Source organism: Uloborus diversus, chromosome 3, assembly GCF_026930045.1.
Source record: "Uloborus diversus isolate 005 chromosome 3, Udiv.v.3.1, whole genome shotgun sequence".
Classification (NCBI taxonomy): Eukaryota; Metazoa; Arthropoda; class Arachnida; order Araneae; family Uloboridae; genus Uloborus; species Uloborus diversus.
In genome coordinates this window covers 95921011-95947140 of record NC_072733.1, presented here as the reverse complement: position 1 = coordinate 95947140, position 26130 = coordinate 95921011, and the positions used below count along the sequence as shown (strand labels likewise).

The following is a 26130-nucleotide window of genomic DNA, read 5'->3' as shown; positions in this document are numbered from 1 at the left end:
AACGGAGTGTTTCCGAATTTCACGCGAATAAAGGAAAGTTTTAGTCTTGGTTTTTTGGTAAAGCGTCTTTTTTCGATAAAGCTAGCACTCAGAAAGAAAGAATGCACCCGCAATAGATTTCACTCTTTTTAAGAGTTATTTTTTCGCTCTTTTGAATTACGAGTGTACTTTTCAGGTTTGAGCACAAGAGCATAAAATGATATTTTTGAAGTGCATCGTTCTAAGCTGTTTATAAAACGATAGGCAATAGCTAACTATACCAGCAAAACTTTTTTTTTTTTAATTCCACATTAATAAATTATCAAAAATTACTACTTACACACGCGCACATTAATTTTATTCATTTTATTTTTTTTTTTTTTTTTGAGCAATCACATTGCTTATTGTTCTCATTTGACTGTTTTAAATTCCTATGATTTTCTCCCCTCCCCCCGCCTCCCTCTGCAGCACCACCGTCGACCGACCTCACGATGCTGCTTCTCTAGCGAAAACAGTATCCAGGTTGCATCCGTATCCTAAACACACACGCATACATACACACACCTACACACATACCCACACGCACACATACACACACGCATATACACACACACGCGCACACATACACTCACGCACGCATACGCACACGCGCATACATACACACGCATACACACACGCGCATACATACACACGCATACACACACACACTCATGCCTGCACACAGACACAAACACACACGTGATTGCGAAAAGCATAATTTGAATTCCAGAAGGCAAAATTCAAATTAATCTTTAATTTTGTAATGCATTCATCCGTAACTGAGGGGTGGGGCATCGATTGTGTAGAAAAGGTTTATAGTTTGAAATGGAATCTATCTGATTTTAAAAACATAAAAGTGAAAACTTGAACAAGTAATTTGCTGAATGGTAGTACTTTTAATTGACAGAAAATGCTTAAAAACTACACAGGAATATTGCAATGTGATAAGTATTAAGGTACCAACTAAGAAGATATCAAGCTAATGCGTACGTTAGCTTAAGTTCAATAGTTAGACAGAATCTAATAAAAACTAAATAATAAGAGTACTTGAAGATTACTATGTGATACATCCAAATAGGTTATGAAGTTCAGAAAAAGTTTTACAAAGAAAAAAAGAAAGAAAATGATTCAGAAATTGAGAAAACGGACAATTTTAATTTATGTATCATAACTTTATTGATTTCAATCTCAAAGTTTTTGGGACATTATGGGAACATGATCGCTGTTTACATGCACAGAAAACAGCTTCTCAACTGTTGGCATTTTCCCTAGACAACTTACATATATCAGTAGAGACTTTAGATGAAATAAGCAAACAATTCAGTTTTGGAAAAAAAAGTCAAGTAGAGGTTTTTAGAAGGCTTGTACTGTGCTAGGGAATTGATGTAGCAGTAGACTATGGACGAGGGTGGCCCTTAGCTATAGGGCATTTTTCGAAAGTTAAAATTTAATTGCTCCTGCACTCTTATCGTATTCCAATGAACAAAAGAACAGGCTGTACAAAATTTCCCTCCATTTGGACAGTTTCAAGGGATGTCTCAAATGCCTTGAAGTTCAATCAGTCCTAGAAATTTAGCAAAATGTTTTACAAGATTACATTTTTCTTCAATAACGCAACAATTTCTATGGAATAAATACATATTATTGTGTCAAATAATTTCTATAGAATCAAAACAAAGTGTGAACAAACGAATGTTGAACATTATTTTTTCATAACTGAGGATTTAGTAACACTAGGGCAGTTTTGACGGTCCTTAGTAACAATGTGTAAAACAATTTTTTTCACGCTTGCATCTTTTGTGAGAATATTATAGTGGTCCTGAATTAAATTTACACTACTTTATCCAGTATCAATCACAACAGTTATTTTGTCAGGTTTTCCAATTCCGCTTATATTATCAGAGTCATCTTTCCAAGTTGAAGGGTCTTTGTCACGTATGTTTCTTGCAGTTGCATCTGGCGAAACTGCTCGAATTTCTTCGGTTAAGCCCTGTTTTTCAAGTGCTTGATAAACCGCCATGACTATTCTTCTCCTGATGATGTTGAGATTTCAGGAACTCCCAACAACTGTTCCATGCCTTGAAAAGTTATTATAATTTCCAAGATCCTCTCAACTCTTGTGAATGCTAGGAGCAATTTTTCATGTCAGTATAACATCTATTCTTGGCAATTGTTAAGGTTAAATTTTTTAGAACTTTTTCATGTCTCTCTTTTCTAAATAGTTTTGAAGGCACTGAAGACGTGTTTTATTTATGATAGATCTTCAGTATCGTGCCCAAACGCTTCTGCATCAGCGACAAATATGTAATTTTCATGTCTATCAGTGATACTTCAGAAAAACGAGGAGTAAAAACTACAATACACCTCATGCTTCTGTTCGAGTCGTTATTCCCGTACTTGTAATGACATTGCTGTGTTAGTTGCTGGTGCTTGCTTATTAATGACAAAAATACTGTCACTGTTGTCAAAACCATTATTGTTTGGGTTTCTTGAAACTAAATATAAGTTATTAATGCGGCAAATTTACATTTTATTTCTTCACAAGATCTTTCTTTCGAATAACTTCCTTCTTTTCCCATCATTTTTTTTCCTCTCTTACTTTTGTGCAATTTTTTCAGCACCAATCATGGAGCCCCAGAGTCCTTTTTGCTCTAAAGAACTAGGAATTTCCTATCCTTTTCATTTTTGATCTCTTTCAAAGCAACTGCAACCACAATGTAGAAGAGATTGTCCATACTTTCAGGTCTCACCCCTCAAAAAGATCTCTTCTCCCAAAAATTAGCTGGAGTTCTAGAAAAAAATTCTGTAACTGTTTCAATGCATCATGGAGGTTAGACTAATTTATCAATTTAGTGGTCTGTTCTCCTGGTAGAAATTCGCGCATTTTGCAAGAAAACAAATTTCTTGAATCTCTAACGCTGCACTTCTTTTTTTGTCATATTTACAACTTTAGATAGTAAAAAAAGATGCTTAAAACTTGCATGTTCGACGGTAACTTCCCGCTAATAATTTGTTTGGAAATATAACCGAGAAGCTCTGTAATCACTTGTTAATTTACGTGAAGAGCGGCTGGAAGACATTGATGACATTTTACAAGGCTACGCTGATCGTCACAAAAGTCAGGTAAAAGGAACCAGCAGCACCAAACTGCTAGTCAGGGAAAATTTTTGATAAAGGACAATGGTTTACTAGGTTAGAAAACAAATGAAAGATGCACATTTTGTAAAAGAGAGTTACCGCTGAAACCACTCTCAAATGAAAATTAATGATACATGCAATGTTATACTTGGTTAGAAAGTAAGTAAACGATGCACATTTCATAACAATAGAATTACAAACTAAGTTTACCTAATGATATGAAAATAATTATTGATTTATTTCGAAAAATATATATTATCCTTTATTATACAAAAGAGAAATAAGTATTTTCTCACATTCAATTAACGAAAGCAAATGCCATGTTAAGGAAAACACTGCATGCTAACAAAATTCATAAAACTTAAATTACATTTCTAATTAATTTTAAAATCACTCATAAATTTATGTGTTCTTACAAAAATAACGCAACTAAAAACTAACAGAGGAACTTTCGTGAGATAGCTTTAGAAATGATTGCAGCAGCATGAAAGGTTTTGAGTCGCGGACGTCGTGTTGGTGAAAAAGCTTAGTCGCCTGAAAAGAAACCTGAACAGGAATCGGAATGGTATCCTAGGTCACAGGAGAGGGCAGATTGAGTAAAATATCACTTGTAACAGGAAATAAGACCATGAAAAATGCAAATCTGATAGGTTTTTTTTTTTAATTTGAAAAATGATGAAAAAATATTTTTACGGCAAAAATTGAATAATTTCATGCCATTTGAGGCACACCTTAAACTTTTCCGTTTGAGCTAATATTTTACATATGTCATTTTTTCGTCCATTGGAACAAAACTAGAGAGTGGGAGCTAACTTTTTATAAAGTTGAAAAATAAGGGCCACCCTACTGTAGCCTTATTGTTCATCTTTTTTGTAAAGAACAGAAATTTACGATCATCGAATGCAATATACACTATACAGAACAGAACACAAAAGTATAGCTGAGTTTAAACGTGTTCGTAAATCAATTTTAAATGATTGAACGGATATAAACGGAAAGTTCCGAAAATTTAGCGAGAAGATGCACAACATGGTTCTTGAATATGAAATATGGTTGAGAGTGTATGAGGCAGCTTAGTAAAGCGATGGCATATCCGAAGAAAGGGTCCGACACATTTATACGAAAAAATTAGAATGAGAACGCTTTATGTAAGATGGGTACACATACGTTTACCAAACGCAATTTAGGAATATATTTTCTCTGTAAACTTTGTGCCGTTTTAAGGAAACTCGAATAGATTTCATAAGTCGATTTGTAATGATAATTCAAAACTTTATTCCTAGTCAAAACAAGCAGCAAGCAGTCCGAGCACTGGGAAGAAATCTGCATCTCGGCAGCGAAGAGAGCGAAGACAATTTTATGGGCCGACAAGTTATTGCTAGTGTTTTTCAGGGCGTTTCAAAAGGAATTTTTAAATCAATTACCAGGTATAGGGTCAAAAGCTTAAGGAACTCCTCACAACTTCTTAAGCAGCTAGATGAAAAAAATGGCAGAGAAAAAGCCTGGCTCCCAAAAGAAAAATCCTTGAATTGTTGATGGTAATTACTAACCAAGAATTTGGTGGGGGAAATTTTCATTCACCATGCCGGAAAGGGCATAAACATGCCACAAGATGACACACTTTTGCCCGGGTTGAAACCAGTTAAGCTTCCGATTTCTATTTTTAAAAAAAATCTCTATAATAAATACATTTTCTAGCATTTTGTACAGTCTTTTATTGTTTTGAAATAATTTAACTATGTTTTTGACTTTTTTGGAGAACCCATATTTTCACAACATCTTTGTTTCGAAACCTTTTTTCTCTTAAATCTTCTTTTTTTACTAAGTTTTGTTATACTTGTAGTTGAAGGTGATAACTTTTGGTTTTTTAAAAATGAAAATAACTATATAGCGAAAATAAAAAAAGGCGCTCGTATTTACACCTTTTCTTCTAATCATTTTCATTCATGTGTGCGTGTATCTATACATATAATAAAATAAGATGTTTGTGTGTGTGTGTGTGGCGCGCATCCCGGGAAAACGGTAAGGCCTAGAAAGATGAAATTTAGTATACAGGTGTAGTTTTTGCTGAAGTTGTGCACCTCGGGCTTCGATTTTTGATATTTTGATTAGAAAAAAAGTTATTTAATATTTTATGTGTTTTTTTGCACTTTTTAGTACTTATTACCTCACAGTCCACGAACCAATCGCACCACACAAATATTTATTGCACTATAGTGTAGGAAATTTAATTTTAAATATGATGAATGAAAAAAATTTGAAGATAGAGCAATCTTTGTATTTTTTACGAATTTTTGAGAAAACCTTTAATTTGCATTTTTTCCCGGGTTTTACTTTTTTCTAATATCATCCTGCGAGAAGTATCAAAGCCCCATTTCTAAAATTTAAGTTGGTAATAGTAAAAACATTTCGCCCTCTTCAGAAGAAAAAAGTTCTTAAAAATACGCAATAGTTTTTTTTTAACAATTTTTTTAATGCTGAACACATTATGTCTCTCCACGCATCGGTCGAAAAAAAGCGTTCTTCAATCTTTTATGCCTCTGACGTCACTACTTGGATTTCGATTCGATGTGAGGCATCGAATCTTAATCGCTAAATTGTAATTGGAGGAACGAATTTTCTTTGCATTATGTCAAGCCGTGCTTTTAAGTTCTTGTGTTTTTTTATTAGCGATGTTCTGAAGTTGGCCATGCTGTGACTTCGTCATTGCTAAAGCTAAGATTTTGATCATTAATATCTTTGATTATTAATATTAAAAACTGAATGCATTTTTTGTTTCATTAATTATTTTTATTTGGTTTCAGTTGATACATTGTTGTGTAATGTATTTCAGTTCTTTTTCTTTTAGCGGTTTGGTACATTAATTTGTTCTATAATGTGAATAAAAGTTTTTTTTTTTTTTTGAATTTCAATAAAAACAATGATTTTTATACTTTGGCAAACTCCAGGTACCACAAAGACATCAATTTTTTGTGCATTTTAATAAATAAGTAAGCGCGCTTTTTTTGCATGAATTTCTTTTTGTTAGGGAATAAGATTGGAGGTTAGATCAAAATAAATAGAGATAGATGAGAAAATTTAGAGATGAATCGAATAGGTAGATAGATATACATTGAGTGTACAAAAAATGTTTTTTTTTTTTTAATTTTGTTCTCGAATTAATACTTTTTTTCTTTGAAAAAAGATTGTTAATTACTATCAGAGGTAAATTTCCATGGATCTAGAGAAAGATAAATCTACAGGTCGATGTACAGTGAGAGATAGACTGACCCCGTTATTTAAAGAACAACAACGGGGGTTGGGGGGGGGGGGGGCGCCGCTGCGATTTGAAAACATTGTTAATTACTGTCAGAGGTAGATACCCATAGATCGTATAGATAGATAGATAGACAAATGCAGAGGTCGATATAGTAGATGGAGAGCAAGAAACAGACATGCCCGTTATTTAAGGAACTTCAACGGGGTGTCAATGCCCCCCCCCCCACACACACAATGACTTTGAAAAACCAATGCTTTCAAGTAAAAGTGGAAGTGTTTTTTGTTATTTTTCGACAAAATTTGCATGAAGTGCAAGCAGTTTGTGTCTACCCTCCCCCTCCTTTAAAAATATTCCAAACGACGGAACTGGAGATAGATCTAGAAAATATTTTATTTAAATTAATAATGATATAGATATAGATCGATTGATACCACCACGAAGCTTATTTAAGCAGCCGCCGAAGGCGGCAACACTGGCGTAAAAAGGCAGATGATAATATTGATATATAGAGAAAAACATTTATTAATACCGTCACTAAATTGTCTATGCAGCCGCCGAAGGCGGCAACCCAGGCGTAAAAAGGCGGACCAGCTGGTCGCCGAAGGCGGCTAGTATATATATATATATATATATATATATATATATATATATATATATATATATATATTCCCATTCTTGCTCAAATTTCTGGAAAAGAACTACGAAAGGAAAACTTTTTAAATCTACGAAGCTTCCACACGCTTGTTTTAACCCTCAATTACCAAAATTGTAAACACTAAGCTTTGAGTACCATTAAAAGTGAAGTCATAAAATGATAATAGAATTTGGAGAGCTGTAGATGCTTCTGAAGAAGCTCTCTCACTCTAGTTCACCGATCCCTCTTCTATTATTCGCGACGAGAACTAAAGCGATAGAAAAGCGAGTGGTTCTTTGACTAAGACGAGAACTAATGTAAACGCTTTCAAGTAATCTTTCCTACTTAGAGTGTAGAAGGGGGGAAACAATCATCGAACATTTTTTTCTCTATAACTAAGTCATGTTTCGTCGAGAGGTTTTTTTTTTTATTTTTTTGGTTTACGTTTTGCTTTGAAACTTCGCAATGAATTTTGAACTTCATTGCGTAAAAAAAACATCATGAATCATTTTTTTTTCCTCTCATTATGTTTTGAAAGTTTAAAAACAGTACTATGAAAAATATCTTTTCAACAGTAGGACCATCGGTGATTAGTTCTTAATATAAACAATGCTACTGCCGTGAGCAGGTAAACGGCAGTATCTATAGAAATGAGGTTTCGAGATATTTAAAAAAACGCGTTTTGGATTCAATACTAACAATAGGGAAATGTTGGAATTCGATGTATTTTCGCGCTTTTTTTTTTTCAGTGGAAAACAAATAAGCAAACTTGTACAATAAATCTAACGTATAATCGATGATAAAAATGAAAAAATAAATAAATAAAATTAAATAAATAAAAAAAGAAAGATGAAAAAATAACATAACAGTGCAAACTATAAAATAGCTTAAAATTACATTCGAATGCTGAAGAAAAAAATGTTACAAAGAACTTAAAAGAAACTTTAACTTTAAAAGTATTTATTACTATTTTTAATGTCGAGGAAAGAACGGTTCAAATTTTCTAGATTGTAGTTGTGCTCATTACTCATTTCAGTCATTAATTTTGTTTACTTGCTGCTGTAATTGTTTTTTTTTCTTAATTGTTTTTTACGTACTTTACTAACGATAAATTTTCTGACAAATTTCACTTTTTTCTAACGTTAAAATATTTCTCAAGCCAGTTTAAAAAATAAGTAAATAAATAAAAATAAGTAGGGCAATGTGGGGCAAAGTGAAATTGTTAAGATGATTGAGCTTTTTCAAGCTGAACAAATTGGAAATTCGTTTTGAAGATTACATAAAGAAGGAACATTGTGTTTTATAATAAAACTTGCATTGAAACAGAATTTTTTTATTTTTGGCAGTAAATTTGTGTCTTTAAAAAAAAAAGTGGAAAAATTTCACTTTTTCTTTTTTGCTATGGAGCAAAGTGAAAAATAAATTTCTTTTCGAATGAAATATTTTCTATTCGTTTATAAAAATTACTTTTGATCAAGTGAATCAGTAAATAAAAGGTTGAATGACTAAAAGAAAATATAACGAAATAACAAACGAATTATTAATTGAATATTAATACATGAGTATTGTATATTAATACATGAGGAACAATAAATGATTGGGTAAAAGAGCAAACGAATAAAAAAATAAATGAAAAAATAACTGCATTACCAAGTTAAAAAATGAAAATGAATTAATCAATAAATGAATACAGGAGTGATTTAGTAAATGATTTAGTGAGTAAACGAAAAAAAAAACTATTTCACTTTGCCCCATCCACTTTACCCAGTATGTAAAAAAAATTGTACAAAGTATTTAAAATAAAAATATGCTTAATACTAACTAAAGAAATACTATACCGAATATTAGGAGGTCTCCACTTAATACTTCAAATGTTAATAACCGGAAATTCATTATTTCATAATTTCAAAAATAATTTTTGACTTACAACAAAATATTACAATATGAGTATCATATTTTGGAAAATTGCCTGTATTTTCTTATTCCTTGATTCTCAGAGACAATTTTTTCTTTACTAGAATAAACTGCATGTGCTACTAAATAGTTTAAATGTTACCAAATAGGTGGCACTAAAAGCAGATTAAGTATTTCACCATTTCATTTTGCCCCACATTTCACTGCATGTATAATTAATTGTGTCAGTAAAATAATGTAATTCTGTAAAAAAAAAGTAAAAATAACTTCTCAATTGTATAAAATTACTAAAACTTTACTAAATAAATAATCATTGTACTTTCTAGTGAGCAATAAAATTTTTTTGTGACAATTGAAAACAGTGAAAAATAGACAGTGTAATTAAAAAAAAAAAAAATACTTCTTTCCAAACTTTTTTCCTTTAGTTTTCAACATGGAACAGCGGTGGCCAAGGCAGCCACCAGGGGTGGCTAATCTAGTCTTCCTGACTACTAGTAATACAATTAAATTTTGAAAACTAATAAAAACGTATATAAATATAGTTTTTCGCTCAATAACTAACATATCTCGTAAGATACGTCCGTTATAAGACAAATAAATAAATAAATAAAAAAATAAAATATTGTTTCTGGAAGTTTTTGAAAAATGTATTGCCTTACATAAAAGCAGAGTCTATGCTCATGTAGTTCGTGCGACGAAAAAAAGGATCTAACTCATTTCGAGTCTTTATAGGTTACTTTGTGCAACAATTGATATTTGTCTTGAATGGAATTGCCTTCTTCTACACTGCTTGACAATTGCTAAGGAACAATTACGTTTTTTGGAATTAGTTAAGAATAGATAATGATTAAAGAAACAGAACGAAATATATAGTTAGTAGGGAGGATGTGCTTTTATTATAAGTACAAAATAATACAGATATTACTGCATCAATGAAGTAAAAACTTAAAAATAAAAAAAAATAATCAGACTTAAATGATTTTCATACAACAACAAAAAAAAAAAATGATCTAGGTCAGAATGATGGAGACATGAGTACCTTTATGTGATGTATGATTACTAGGGACACTAAAGCACAATTTACATCTGTTTTCCATACTCCCCACTAATCATTGAGGAGTGCTTGGGGGGATGTTTTCCTACTCCTCTCTCAATGCGGATTTGAGTTCTTGTACTGTTCTGGGATGGACGGTTCTTCGCGCAACACGTCTGCCAAGAGCCTCCCAAGCAAGTTTAATTGGATTTAAGTCGGGACAGTAGGCAGGCCACTGCGTACGGAGAATGTTTTCACTTTGCAGTGTATCTGACACTTCAATGCTCAAGTGTGGCCGTGTATCGTCGTCCGTAAAGAGAAAGTCTAGACCTACAGCTCCCCTAAAAAGACGAACATGGTCCAACATAACATCTATGCAATACATTTGCGACGTATCGCTTTCTTATTCAAAAATGTGAAGCGTTGTTCTGCCATTGTGCATGATGCCTGCTCACACCATGACCCCTGGGCCGTACCGATCACGTTCGCAAACAAATTTTTGTGCATAATGTGTTTCACGCTCGCTCCACAGTAGTTGGTGAACAGAATCACTTGTCACACTGAAACGAGATTCGTTAGAGAACATCACTCGAGACAAATTTTGACGATCCCACCAACATGTTCTTTACACCAGCGTAATCTCTCTCGACGATCGCGTGGTTGAACTTGGATGCAACGTACGAGCTTTCGTGCATAAAAACCGACATTATTTACTCGACGTGAGATGGTTCTTGCAGAAACATGCGTACCGGTAGCTGTTGTTAGATTTGCAGCTATCTGTCCAGGAGTGAAATTTCTGTTCCTTTTTGCCATGAGGGCTACATAGCGATCCTCTGAAGGTGTGGTGCTTCTACCACGACCCCCGGCATGCTTTTGCAAAACATTTTCACCTTCAGCGGCCTTCTTTAATCGGGAGATGGCACTTTTTGATACACCCATTGCAGCAGCTACAGTGGTGACACTTTGACCTGCTTCTAGTCGTCCAACGGCTCGTCCACGATCGTAGGTACTCAAGTGATGTCTTGCTGACATTTTACTGTTAAGTATTTCAAGAACCAAACAGAATTTCAGAGAAAAACCTTTTTTAACATTTAGCACTATTTTTGTTCAAAACCAAATAGCGTGAATTTTCGTACGAATCTTGAGCGTGTATGCATTGTCTTTTATACAGATAACGAGTCTTAGTCTATCACACCATCTGAACTTGAATTTATTTCCATTGGCCAGGTGGTTGAGGTACAAATTTGCATAAATCACTTGTTCCTTAGCAATTGCCAAGCAGTGTAGTTAGACGTACATAAAACGGTATTAAAACGAGCTGATGTGTGCATCACATGATTTCCTTTTACTCCAATTTAATTTCATTTCCCCATTACTGGCAATTTTAATGTGATTCAATAGTTTACTCTCTAAATATCACCAACAGTGGCCAAATTGAAATCAGATTTTTTTAAAAAAATCGCCAAATTTGTCGCTAAGTTGGCGAAAAAACTTGGCTCCCAAAAGACTTTCGATACAACGCCAAGTGTCCGCCAAATTATACCACCACTCAGTTGAGTTTACATCGAAATTAACAATGATTTCTCCCTAAAAAGGGGCAAAAGACCCCTTTAAAAACACCCGAATGCAACCAAAAGGGGAGGTGCACAACTAGACCCCACTAGGAGTCTACGTACCAAATTTCAACTTTCTAGGACATACCGTTCTTGAGTTATGCGAGATACATACGCCCATACGCACATCTGCACATACGCACATACATACACACGTACATGCAGACGTCACGAGAAAATTCGTTGTAATTAACTTGGGAATAGTCAAAATGGATATTTCGCGTGTCTATACGTTCTTCGGTACTTATCCACGTGTGGTCGAGTCGAAAAAAAAAAAAACTCAACATTCATTCGGGGTGAGTAAAATGGAAATTAAGGTCGATTTTTGAGTGAAATTTTTTTCGCGAATACAATACTTCCTTTTTTGTAAAAGGAAGTAATATAATACCGTTGTATCTAAAGAGGGAAATCTTTCATAGAAATATCCAAACTTTAACGAAGAAAACAGTATTATACAAATAACTCAAAGTTTTGCAATATAAACCCTCAGCTTCAGTTCTCTGCTGATTCCCAAATTAAGGAGATTAGATTTTATTGCTTACCATGCATAGAAAAATTCAATACTCGGCTTTAGCTTTCCTGAACAATATCTGACAAATGTAATTGAGGTTGAGGGGGGATTTAAACTAAAGAAATTTATTAAAGTTTGTTTCCTGATTTTGCTTTCAACAATAAATTTGATATTAATAATCATTTGTTTTTCGTAATTGCGAAACATAGCTTCACGCTAGGTTGTCTTTTTTGAACTTTTTGAATGTCTTACTAGTTTGTACAGAACTGGAAACCGCACTAGATATCCACGTAAGTCTTATCGATACTAAACAAAGAATTCTTCTGGAACTTCGCAGAGTTGTTAGAGAATCAAGGTTTATGAATAAAATTATTTATTTTCACATACCGAATCAGAGTTGGATATATTTCTCAGTCCTTCGTGTATCTTTTCTTTCAGAATAGGGTCAGTAAAAATGAAAATCCTATGGGAAACAATTGTTTTTTTAACCAAGAAAAACAATAAAGCCTCAATATAAATATATACTCTCAGAAACATTGAAAATAGTGCCCCAAGAAAGAAGACAGGTACAATTGCAAAATTTTGCATATAAGAAGAGTGACATGCAAATGATCCAAGTTTGGTGTCAATGCGCATAACCGTTTATCCTACAATATCGGTGCAATTGGAAAAAAGGTGCTACATAAACCAGGGCATAATTAGGGATTTATAAATGTTACGATTACATCACGATTGTTGAAGAGCCTCAATGAGTGAAGTATGCCAGGTCGATTAGTTAGAAAGTGTTTCTTACAGTTAAGCGAGTTTGATCATCGACATGAAAATTGCAGGCTGGTCGACGAGCCGTGTTGCTGTTCAGGTGGATCGTTATGAGTGTTACGTTTGAAACTGTTGTAGGCAGTGGACACGAGATGGTACCCACGTGCAAAAAACCGAGTTTGGAGCTACCAGGAAGTCGACGAGAAGAGATAATCGAAGGATCGTGCTGCAAGCACTCGTGGATTCCGCAGTGACTCGAATCACCATACAAGCAGACGTAGGGTAGCAGTTGTTCGTCGAACCATTTCTAAACGTCTTGCGACACAGAATCTGCAGTCCAAGCGCCCTTTTCGCGTACTCCCTTTCCCAACAAAGCACAGGTAACTCCGTCTACAATTGTGCGGAGCCACAGCGATTTAGGATGTCACTAACTTGCAAAATGTAGTGTTCAATGATGAATCCCGGTTCGTTTTGGGGTCAGATGATAACCGCGAATGGACGTGCAGGTGCCCTGGAGAAAGGTACCATTCAACCCAATTTAGCGCACTACACACCGCCCGAACAGCGAGCATAATGGTCTGGGGAGCCATAGCCTATGATAGCCGATCCGCTCTAGCTGTGGTACGCAGAACCTTAACGGGCCAGCGTTATTTTAATGACATTTTGCAACCACATGTAGGACCGTTCCTAAATGGTCTCCCAGGGGCAATTTTCCAGCAAGATAATGCTTGCCCGCATACAGCTAGAGTTGCTTAAGACTTCTTACGTCCTTTTGAGACTCTTCCATGGCCAGCTCTCTCCCCCGACTTGTTACCTATAGAGAATGCATGGGATCAGCTGAAACGGCAGACGCCGCCGTGCGTCTCTGTGCAAGATTTAGAAGTGGCTGCTCAAAATTTGGGGGTCCATTTGCCTCAGGACAACATCAGACGTTTAATTAGCTCAATGCTGGTTCGTGTTACGACATGTATTGCAGCAAAAGGGGGTCCAACGCGCTACTGAAGTTTTAAGAAATTTCCATGCTTTCAATTGAAACTCTTATTAAATACAGCAGACACAAAAGTAATCAAAATAGTGCGTGAAGGGGAGACTGCACATAGCCAGCTATAGAAAATACAGGGCCCGATTGGAGAATTCTGTGGGGTCCTTTTGCAAAATGATTGTAAAATTGAGCTGCGCCTGATCGTCGATTTTTCCGACGCGGGCAAAGATTTGAAACTTTTGCAATTACCTATCTTTCTTCAAGTTTCTACATTACGTTTCATTTATTTTATTTTTTGAAAAAAAATAATGAGTGAAATTTGTTTAAAAAAGAAATCTTTGAATTAAAAATATTCAATAGTTACAGCTTATTGATCAGCTAGCTCTACTCCCTCCACCCCCGTTATATTTCTTTTCTTTTTTCTCTTTTTTCCCACTTCGTCTAAAAATATGAAAATATTCAAAATGCTGCTCCTCCGAACTCCCCCACCACACACACACACACAGCGAAAGCATTATAGAATATCTGAAATTTCGTTTGCAGATCTTCCATTTCGCGATATTTCCAGCTGAAAGCAATCAAATACTCAACAACATTGAAAATCACTTAAAACTGCGTTTTTGGAGCTTTACTTTTAAAAATTACTGTGCCTAACATCAGTGGCGGATCTAGAACTCGAGCAAGGGGGGGGGGGGGTAACCTCGGTCTAAGTGGGGAGTCACTGTTTTAGAGGGTCTTTTTTCGTCGTTTTTGCGGGTGCTCTCAATCTCGGGGAGGGGGGAGGCAGGGCCTGATTTCTGAATTGGCTGACTAGGCCGTGGCCTAGGGCCCCCAATTGACTAAAAATATTTAGCCAATGACCAAAATTGTATGGTTTAGCTACAGGGGGGCCTCCGAAAAACTGTTTGGCCTAGGGCCCCCGATACCTTAATAGGGCCCTGGGAGGGCATCGTTCTTAAAGGGACAGACACTCCTGCTTAAACAATGTGAAATTTTCTCTACAAGGGGTCCCTCTCCCGTAAAGTTTAGAACTTTGACTACGGCTTTTTACTTGAAATAAACTTATATAGTATATTGATGAATATAAATAATTTCGCAAACATTTTAAAGGTCTGAAAACACTATATGCACCTCAGTTGGATATAAAGCTACAAATTACCTCCCCATGGCCAGAGCTAAGATGGAATTGCAAGCAAACACCGGAAAGGTCAGTTACAGCATCCAGAGATTGCAACTGCACTCTAGCTTTATGCTCATGAGTCTGGAGTAGATAAAACGATGCTCAGGCAAAAAACCTCATTTAAAGCTGAATCGATTATCACATTGGTAGATAAAAATACTTTCACACATAACAAAAAAAGGTGTGCAAACATGGTATGACTTCCTCTCGAAAAAGTGAAGATAAAAGCTAGAGTATAAACACTATACCCCAGCTATTGCTAGAGAAAGGTATACTAGCTTGCAAGTTAACTTGTCAGTGACGTCATTACGCGCGGAGGAAAAACACTGAGTGAAAAGACCGCCTGTAGGTTTGTAAGGAGGATCTCCGATAAGACACCGCACTCGCAGTTGCCTGCTTGGCGAATTAATCCGCTTTGGCATACTTCACACGGAACTGATTTTTATGTTAGAGTCGAGCCCGTACATGGAATCGCAGTTTTACGGGATAAAAATGAGAAATTAAAATGTTTGGTACGCTCGGCAGAAGAAGGGGGGGGGGGGGGACTTATTAAGCAGGATCTACTTTCAGTCGAGAAACCAATGAGCGGTATGACAGAATAGCAATTGATTTTCATTTTATTAAATAAGAAATGCTCCCCCCCCCCACCACTTTATAAAAAACGGTATTTAATTCAAGTATTTTGTTCTAAAAATTATTTCCTCTTCTCAGAAATATAAAAGTCGTTACTGGTAGAAATTATTACTTTTTTTTATTTCAAAAAAAGCCTGACAAATTTTCTCAAAAACAATCGTAATGCATTAAAATTTACTCAAAAAAAGAAACCTAGGTAAGCAATGTGATTAATGTTCTTACGCTATGAGAAAAACTTGCAAAATTTAATTCATAAACTTTCTACATAAATTTATTATGTGATCAAGTATGTTACACTACAGAGAATGAATAATGATTACTTTTTCTTTTTTTTTTCAAGGAGGGGGGGGGGGGGGCATCCACTCGGTCTCGTGGGTCAGTAGCGCAGCCAGAAAAATTTACTGGGGAATCTTCAAAATCGAAAATTATTGATTTTTATTTTTATTCAGTTCTAATGTAAAAATATCATTCAATATATTCAACCAAAGTTTCTATGACTTAATATCTGTTCATTAATACATCACTATAGTTAGGGCAAACCTAACTTGGCAGCAATATAAATTCTACGCAGATCCTAATCACAGCATTAGACACTGCCAGGTTAGGTTAGCTTCAACTGCAGGAATGTATTTTTTGTATTGATATATAAAAAGGACTTTGAAACAAAGAAAAGCAGAAGGGGGATGGGTAAAAAAACACAATATATTTATGATTCCCACTGGTAAGTTTTTGATAACCTCGAAATTCCTTTAAAATGCCCTTGAAATGATAAATATTCAAGCAATGCAATGCAATTAAAATATTCAAGAAACTTTTTTAAAAATTACTCTTGGGGGGGGGGGGGTTGGGGTGCAGGGGGTCAGGACCCTCTCGTAGAAATTTTAAAAATTGGTGTCAAAAACGCAATTTTCGGAACATTTTGGTGGTAAAGTTAGGTGAGATGATGTTGAGGATCCTTCCCGAGTATTTTTCCCTACTAAAGTCAATTTCAAGCTTTCACTAGCGATATTAGGGGATCGAATGCTCTTTCTAGAAATTTGCACAAATAAAAGGTTAAAAACGCATTTTTATACTATATGTGATAACGTTAAGGTGACGGGGAAGGTCCAGGGACTTTTTGAAAGTTCTTCTCTGTAGAACTTGGGAAAACACGATTATAGACTATCTTTGGGGACGTTAGGAGAGGAATTCTTTGGTGATTTACTTTGAAAATTTTTCAAAATTGGAGTCATTAAGAAGGAGTTTTACGCAACTTCGATGAATTTACGTTACTAGGTAGCTCTCATCCGGAAGTCATTGAACACTCCAATTTAAGCTGTAACTGGTGACGTTTAAGAAATGAAGAGGGTTCGGAGGCACTCCCTGGAAAAGTTTCGTAATTGAAGCCTGAAAGACGCAAATTTAGTCGATGTTTGGTTAAGTTTAGAAAATGCGAAGTTTTGGAGATTTTCTATGATAATATTTTAACAACTAAGTCTTCAAAATGTGACGTTTCGTTTGGGAAATGAAAAACTTTCACGGGTTGTCTCTGGAAGTTGACCCTAAAGTCCGAAAAAAACTCAACGGTACGCTTTCTCTTCGTCAACTTTAGGAGGATCTCCTAACGTCACGAAAGTGATGTCGGGTCTTTACTCCGATTTATTTTCAAAATTGAGTTCATAAAGATATGACTTAAGGTTTAGGTTTGGGAAAGATAGAGGAAAGAGGACTCCCTGTCTCCTCTTGACTCTATCGGCCTCTTTCCCTCCCGAAATCTCTTTCAAGAAGCCATTTTTAGGTTGTATGTGAAGACAAATTGTTCGGAGATTCTCCCGAGGAATTTTTTAAAACAAAATTTAAAGCTATGTGTGCTGATACTAAGGGAGAGGTGCTTAGGGGTAACTTCCGGAAATTTATAAAAGTTGAAATCTTAGAAGCGCAAAAATTTGTCTATGTTTAAAAGACGTTTAGCGTGTAGAAAAGAATTTGGATATCTTGTTTGGCTAAATTTGGGAATTGAAGTTTAAAGGCACAATTTCTTCTATCTTTTATAGTAATACGAGGAAAAGAGTGAGTGTTCGGAGATCTTCTCCAGATCCATTTTGAAATCGAGGTCTTAAAAACGCATTTCGGACTCTCTTGAACGATGCTAGAAGACGCGTTGGAGTTCGGGGGCTGTCTTCTGAAATGTTTTAAAATTGAAGCTCTGAAAACACAATTTTAATTTACTTTTTGATGGAATGGGTTGTCTCCAAAGAAATTTTCAGGCTTCAAGGCCTAAAGATGAATCTTTTTTTAGTCACGTTAAGGGAACAGTTAGTGTTTGAGGACTTTCCCTACAAAATTTCGACATTAAAGCTAGAAAAGCAATATTAAGCTTAGACGATTGAAATTTAAAGGTAAAAAAATACTATCCTACAAACACAATGACGCAAAAAAAGAATATTCTCGCTTTTTAGAAAACTAAAGAGTGAAACGCCGATTCTTTAGAAATGCTGCTAGTGTTTTCAAACGCATTGTCTGTTTAGGATTGCATCTCTAAAAAAACCTATGCTTGTTGATTCTTTACAGGGATTCTTGCAGTTTAAACTGGCACTAATAGGCAAAGAAAGGAGATAAGTGTGACTGCAGCACGAATAACAAATAGTCGACCTCCACTAACAAGTGTCGTTATTCCATATTTGGTTGTAATTTGAAAGATGTACTACTTCCAAACCGCACAATACGAAGCTATTGAAAGTTGTTAAAAATTATGGAATAAAAACATCGATAACAGTAAAATAAGGGGAGAACCTACAGAAACTGTTTAATGAACCGGTTTTTGCATTCAATGGTGAATTAAAAACCGTTTTCAGAAGTGGATTTCCAAATGTCCCGCCAACAATCTGAATCATTTCGTCGTTGAATAAAAAAGTTAAAAAAGCAAATAATCGAGGAAAAAAAGGGGGGGGGGGGATATAAAAGAGGAAAAGAATGCTTTCAGCGACGAGACCAAGGTTAAGAAGGAGACAGACGAATTTCCTCAAAAGCGTTGAATATCCAGTGCATTATTTGATCCTTTCTTCTTTACGCAAGGAAGGGTTGCGTGCGTGAGCCTTACCATTAGCTTCTAGTATAATGATAGAGATCTCCCAGTTTTACTTTTGCCCACTGATACCACAATCAAAGTAGTCCGCTATTTTAATAAAGGGGTAATTTTGGATCGGCTGTATTTTTCCCCCACTGGAACCTCACTGGAAGGACCGGCTGTGGTTTCACGGCAGGACAACAAAGGAAGGGAAGTGCCTTGGGCTACAGAAACTTTCCTATGCCACTCATGCGCCCCCACTGAAAGTTTTCCCGAATGAAATGCGCTTTGAAAATAACTTGAGATGAGTGAAAGTAAGTTGATAATGAAAAATAGTAAAAAGGGACAAAATCTGCTGAAAAAAAATTCTTATCTTCAAAAAAAAAAAAAAAACGAAAATGTAAGTTTACTTACTAATAAAATGATAATTTCAAAGAGAAATAAATACTTAAAATTCATTTATAATAATATAGTGTTTAATTAAACATATATTAGATTGGTTATACATAATTAACATTTATGTTGTAAAATGATTGAATAAAACATAAAACGAAGATTTCGTCTATAGTGGAGGGCCCCTTAATATTATATGTAGTATTATTACTATACGAGTGTTAAAAATATCTTCAGAATCAACATTTTACCAGTTAAAACTAGAAAATAAACAAATTTGATGTAGTTACATATCCAACCACAATCAGTCAAATAATTGACCGGTGAAATATTTGTATTGTGGATCACTATCAACATGCCCTTTTGAATTGCACGTGATGATTCAAGAGTATTTATTTAAATGCAAAAACTGCGAACGATACTGCAAAGCAAAGAGGCAATCACTGCTTTGGTGCCATTTAATATGCTACCCCAATGATGTGAATCTGAGAGCCATTATTACATGATATTATTTGCTTTGCCAGGCGTTGCACGGTCTACCTATAAAATAAAAGTTGCGTCAAGTGACGCGTATTGAACAATCAGGCTTAAATAAAAGATAAAAAATCGCGTAAAATTTCCTGTCAACGAGTAGAAAACAACAAGTTTAAAACTCCAAACTATTTAGACCACTTTGATTTTTTTTTTAATTCAAAATTTCGGTCATTGTAATTAATAGGCATCAACATTCCATTTCACGGATTTTCTGTCGGAACCAATAAAGGGTTTTTTCTCCTCCCATACCCTCCCCATAAGGGGACGAAAAAAACCTCTATAGTTATGTCAGAGCATCAAAGGACCTCTGTCAAATTTGGCAAAGCTCCGACGTAAACTGGATTTTTATAAGGAACACACACACACTAAGCACGCAGACATACATAGTTACTTTTATAGTTAATAGATGGTAGAGAGATGACTGGCCTCTGCCCTGCCGGTTTTTCATTCAAAATATTTCCATCTTCGACAATTTAACGTTTTTACTAAATTGTCGCCGACAGAAATTTTCCACTGTAGATTATAGCCTAATTCGCCAATTTAGAAGTATACTTCACTGGTCTATGTACACACGCACACATACGCATTATCTATTTTTCTATGTGCTATACTTATACATAATGAAAAAGTAGAATTTACCGCTCGTTATTTATTTTTTTTTTTTTTTTCATATCTCGAGTGAAAAAAAAATGTAATTTAAAATAACAACAATTGAAGTAGTCGCTGGAAAAACGGCTGGTATATTCTTCGAATAAAACGAAAATTCAAATCACCAATAAAATGACAATTACAAAGTGTTCGAATTCTCAACATGCTTAAAAATAATTTTATATAAAATCATGTTTAAGTATAAATATTAGATGAGCTAAATTTAATAAATAAAACTTAAAACAAAGATTTTATTAAAAAGTCGTTTTTACAGCGGACCCTTCAACGATAATTTTATTTTCCGATAGGTCATTTCAGATTAGCGTCGCATTAAACTGCAACATTAGTCAATATTTTGAGTTACAAGAACTACACTTAAGAAGGAGAATGAACAAACAAAACCATCTTACCGATAGTCTTGAATAGCATCACTAACCGATCCAAAATCGGTTTGTAAAGGATTAGAATATTGGGAACCATCTTGCGTATTGCCGTAAATGCAGTCAGGCCACGGTCTTTCTCCGAACATCGCTTCAGCGTGGTTCATGCAAACAAAAAACGAAAATGCACGTGTCCAGAGGAAAGGTGTAAGCGAAGAAAAAAAATCACTAGGAGTTGATTTGAATCTGACCTGTCGATAAATGATGTTTGGGAAGGAACACCGCTATTCGATCCCGCCAGTCGAACCGATAATAACACTGATAGTGACCCTGGATACTATCAGGTTTACCCGACGTGTTCCCAGATTGTACAGACTTCTAGGTACGGGGTCTAATTAGATTTTGTTTAAATCCCAGCCTTTTCTCGCCATCTGCCCAACTTGCCTTCGTACTTAACGGCTGCCATGTTTTAAAAATAACCTTGATCGATTTTGATAAACGGTTCGGAAGAATAGTACAATATCGGAATTAGATATCTGTGGATTTGAATACCTTTTCAGGGTCAATAAAGTAAACAAAGTCATAGCGGAAAATAGCATAGAAGACGATGACACGGGTATTGTTAGATCTAGCTATTTTATCGTGGCACATTAGTTTCAGATTAACTCGGTCACTAATTATTTATGTTTAGGGACAAAAAAACTCATAGAAAATTGCAGCAATGATACATGAAATGCTATTGTTTCCGTCATAGAAATAATGCCTGGAAATGTTTTTCATCTTTTAGGTATGGGGTCAATTAGACTTTGTTTCAAATTTTTCTCTCCATTTGCCCAACTTGACTTCGTATTTAACGGCTACTGTATTTTAAATATAACATTGACAGGTTTTGAGGAACGGTTTAAAATTACATTTCTGGAATTAGTAGATATCTACTATACTGCCGTGCAGGGCCCGACTAACTAAAAGTGAGGCCCTAGGCCCAAAATAATAACGAGGCCTCCTGAAGACTCTATAGCGGGGTGGTTACGGGTTTGGTCCCCGTCAGAATTCACTTTTGGGGCCTCTTTGTCTATCCCAGAACTACGTAAATCATTAACCATATGTATTTATGAATCCCTTCAGTACTCCTCATAGTTGTGACATGGTAAATTCGCTAATAGCAGAATGAATAAAAATTCTCTTTTAAGTAAATTTTTTTGTGATTAATAAGTTATTTTTATTTTTTTATTATTAATGCATAATTCTTTAGGAAATTTGAGGCCCCTTAGAAAGATGGGGCCCCAGGCCCAGGCCTAGTTGGCCTGTGCTATAATCAGGCCCTGCTGCCGTGGGCAGGTAAACGACAATGAGTTTTCAAGAAATGTGTGTTATATATAATTTGAAATACAATATTTGAAGAAATGTGAGTTGGATTCAATACTAACAATAGGGAAATGTTGGAATTAAGTTGTTTTTTCGCGCCTTTTTTTTAAGCGGAAACCAAATACATAAATTTGTACAATAAAGCTAATGTACAACAAATGACAAAATTGCAAAAAAAAAAACTTGAATTCTGAAATTTTGAATTCAAATTATGTTTTTCGCAATCACGAGTTGCGACAGGGCCCTACTCATTGGGGGCTATTGTTTTTTTTACGGCTCCTGTCCCCCCAAGCCTACCCCTCCTCTGGGCGGTGACGTATGTATAGTTGTGCAGGCGTATGTGTATGTGTAGGCGTACATGTAGGCTTGTGTGTGTGCGTAGACCTGTGTATATGCACGTAGGCGTGTGTGTATGTGTGTAAAGGCTTGTGTGTATGAGCGTGTGTGTATGTGTGTAAAGGCTTGTGTGTATGAGCGTGTGTGTGTATGTGGGCGTGTGTGTATATGTGTGTGTGTGAGCGCGCGTGTGTGTAGGACATGGAGGCCATCGACCAGGAGAAACGGATTCCAGGAGGCAGTGCTCGGAGCCGCGCCTGCAGAGGACGGTGGGCGGTGGTGCTGGTGTCCAAGCTGAAAACGGAACCACAACATCAAAGACGGTCAAATAAAAGCAATAATCAATCGTGATTGCTCAAAAAAAAAAAAAAAAAGAAAAATTTGCAGTTACTGCTTTACCTGTCGCTATTGAATAATTTATATATATATATATATATATTATTACACAAATTACGTACAAAAACCATGGTAGAGCTCCAGTGCATGGAACCAGGAGGCCTCAAACATGTCACATTTTCACTTTCTTTGGCACAGTTTAGCCACCCCTGCCAGGGTCCACTGAAGGTCAGCCATAAAATTTACGATATATTTCATTTGAGGCACTAAATATCATGTTGTAATCACAAAAATTACTTTTGCTGATGCTCAATGTGCAGAGATAATTGAATACTAAAAAATATCGATTTCATAAAAAACCTTAAGTCGCGACCAACTTTCGGAATTTTTGTGGGTCACAAAACATTTTTTTGGAAGAAAAGAAAAAAATATGTGTCTTCTAAAATCCTTCGAAGAATTCACTGTAAAATTTTTAGCGAAATCAAAAATGGCATGTATCTGACCTGCCTGACTCTTATAAAAACTGGCTCTTAAATTCATTTGTGTTAAAAGCATAATTAATTATTACTTGTAATTTTCAAACATTTCAAAGAAGGATAAGTCACTATTTGAAAATAAATTGATTACGCTGTTCAACAAAAATTGACTTTTTATTTTTATCTAAAGTAGAAATGCAATGTTTTGGTTAGATACAGTCACGCGTAGGGAAAAGGAGGGCGCATAAGAGCTACTTTTTTCATTTCTTCATATAAAGCAAACTATTATCAAATTCTCAGAGCAAAAATATCCCCATGATTGATTAGTCTTTTCTTTTTGTCATAGATTTTTTTTATTATTATTATTTCTTTGCTTTATATTATTATTATTATTATTATTATTATTAATATTTTTATTTTTTATTTATTTATTTATTTATTTTTTTAAGGTCTTCAATTGTTTACCTGTGCCCCTACAAGAGAGCACATGAGAACAATCCTGAGGCACTTATGAACAAGGTTTAAAAAGCTTCATACAGGGCATGATATTGTATTTTCAATGCTTTTAAGTTTAATATTTTTAAAATTAAATCCCATTATTTCGTTTTTTTTATTTCCTTGTTCTAAAACGTTAAATTCTTGACCAACTGTGCAGTAACAAAAAATAAATAAATAAAATAAATAAATAAATAAAAATAATAAAATAAATAAATGAAAATAAATAAACATTTTTAAAAAAGGATATTGGGGAATGGTAAATATTAAGTTGACTATGTATTTCTTTTATGCTTCATACAGTAGATGATAATATAATTTAAATTATTATAAACTTGAGTTATTAATTAAATTCAAATATTTTCTATATTTTTTTTTATCTTGTAACTGTTTTATAACACGAAATTGTTTATTTTAAAATATAATTTTAAAAAATTTAAAGGTTGATCTCAGGAAAGTAATAAATATCAATGTTTGCACATTTTCTTCAAACTTATAATATCCGACATTAATTTTAATATTATGGAACTGTTCCCGCGTGATTTGATCATTCTTTCGATGTTGTTTCCTTCGCCACCCTTTTTGTTTTCTGTAATGGTATTGTGAGTTGTTCATACTGCGAGCAAAAAAAAAAGTTTTGCCTACCCATCACGAGGTGTTCAATATTTTCCAAGTAAATTTATCGTCCCAGTATTTCTTGAAGAACGAAATATCGACTATATTTGTGGAGTATAAGGCTAAGGGCGAACCTCCGAATTATCGGAATGGCGAATGGCATTGAAGTCTTCTTTCACACGATTCATTCTTGAAGTCAAATAGAGTAGTTTAAACAAAAATGTGGAGGCCATGGTTTATTTTTTTAAAAAAATTGACGTATAAAGTAATGTTTACAGTCGATTTTAATTAGCACAATCATATTTTTTCTGTGAGTTATACTCGTGAATTCGCCTCTAAGACATATATTGTAAAAGCATCATTTTTTCATCTTATTAAATGCTGTACAAAATTTCAACCAAGCAATTTAAATTCATTCGCGGTATAGTGACAGACAAAACAAATCTAAAAGATACCTAAAAGTATTTAACCTCTCACTTTCAGAATAATTTGTCTATAAAGGTAAAGCACTTTAAGAAAAAAAAAACCTTCACTTTTTCATGAATAGTTTTCTTATTTCCATAAAATTCCCAAGAAAATATTTATTATTTATTAGTATAATTAGTACTACAGTTCAATGTGTTTTTAAAACTCACTGCTTAAACCGTTCAAAATTCAGAAAATACTCATTAAATGTCTATTCGATAAATTTTAAACAGGGCAGTGAATGTGTAATTTGTAATTGTTCACTGTGTGGGAATCGTTACATGTCATGTTTGCGATAAAAGGCAGCCTGCCCTGGAAAGCAAAACGCAATAAATAAAACTCATTAATAAGAGAATCATTTGAAAATTTAGGAGAAATTTTGCTAAAAACCTCTTATTAAATTTTACAAAAATCCTAGCTGTAAGCAAAAAGTGTTGAAAATGTTTTTAAAGCTGAGTATACTTGTGCTATGGAACAGAAAAAGTTTAAAGAATAAGTAATAAATTGAACATCCATAATGGCAGTGCCATACCATTAAACTCTGTAAACATCATACATCATTCAGGATTGCAACAAGCGAAAAAAGTAGATAATGAACCTGCAGTACAAAATATAAGAATAAAGTGTGAGCAATTTGAAAATATCTTAAAAATTATCGGCATAAAGTCTAAATATTCAACTGTAAAGATGCCTTATTTTACACTATAAATAGTTTAAATTCTATTGCTAAAATATTAGACCGTAGGTGGGGGGTATAATTATAGGGAAAAAATTCATCTAGAATTTTATTAGTCTAAGAAATTTTGCCATTTCCTTCTACACTAAATAATAAAATTGAGGAAAAAAGAGCTGTTATATGTTTATTGAACATTTTGTCTAAGTAGTAATCAATAGCTTTTATTTGAACTGTTTAATTTTATTTTCTACCATGTCACTGTTCTTTAGAAAAATCTAAATCTGGCTGTAGTGTCTAATTTTTTTTACATGCAAAGTTTATTTATTAAAAAGAAAACAAAACCGCCCATTTTTTTAAAAATTATTTATCTTCTAAAACTACTTTAAAATTATCTCTTTTCATCTTTCAAATGTCTTCAAATTTTCAAATGTCATAGCTCAAAAATCTATAGAATTCGCCCTGTCATATTCGCCCTGTTTTGTGCGTACATGTTTTGTATAAAATAATGCTTTATTAATAATGATTGAAATACGTAGAATGTTTGTCATTATCTATTATCTTGTTTTTCCTTTTTTTTTCTTTCATTATTTATTTATATTGCTTTTCTTTTTGTAAATTTGATGGCAGTTTTTCTATGCGGCTTGTTTCGAAAGCTTGAGCTATCTACGAATCTTAACTAATGTTCGTTAGT

At 34.4% G+C, this 26130-nt stretch overlaps 1 protein-coding gene across 1 annotated transcript in view; it reads right to left on the bottom strand.

Annotated features, from left to right (window-relative positions):
* LOC129218860 (homeobox protein Nkx-2.5-like) overlaps positions 1–20920 on the bottom strand; it is a 99620-nt gene extending 78700 nt beyond the window's left edge. The window contains exon 1 of the mRNA XM_054853181.1: positions 20706–20920. Within this exon, the coding sequence (XP_054709156.1) occupies positions 20706–20842 (137 nt within the window). The 5' untranslated portion in view covers positions 20843–20920. The remainder of the gene's footprint in view (positions 1–20705) is intronic.
* Positions 20921–26130: the final 5210 nt, after the last annotated feature.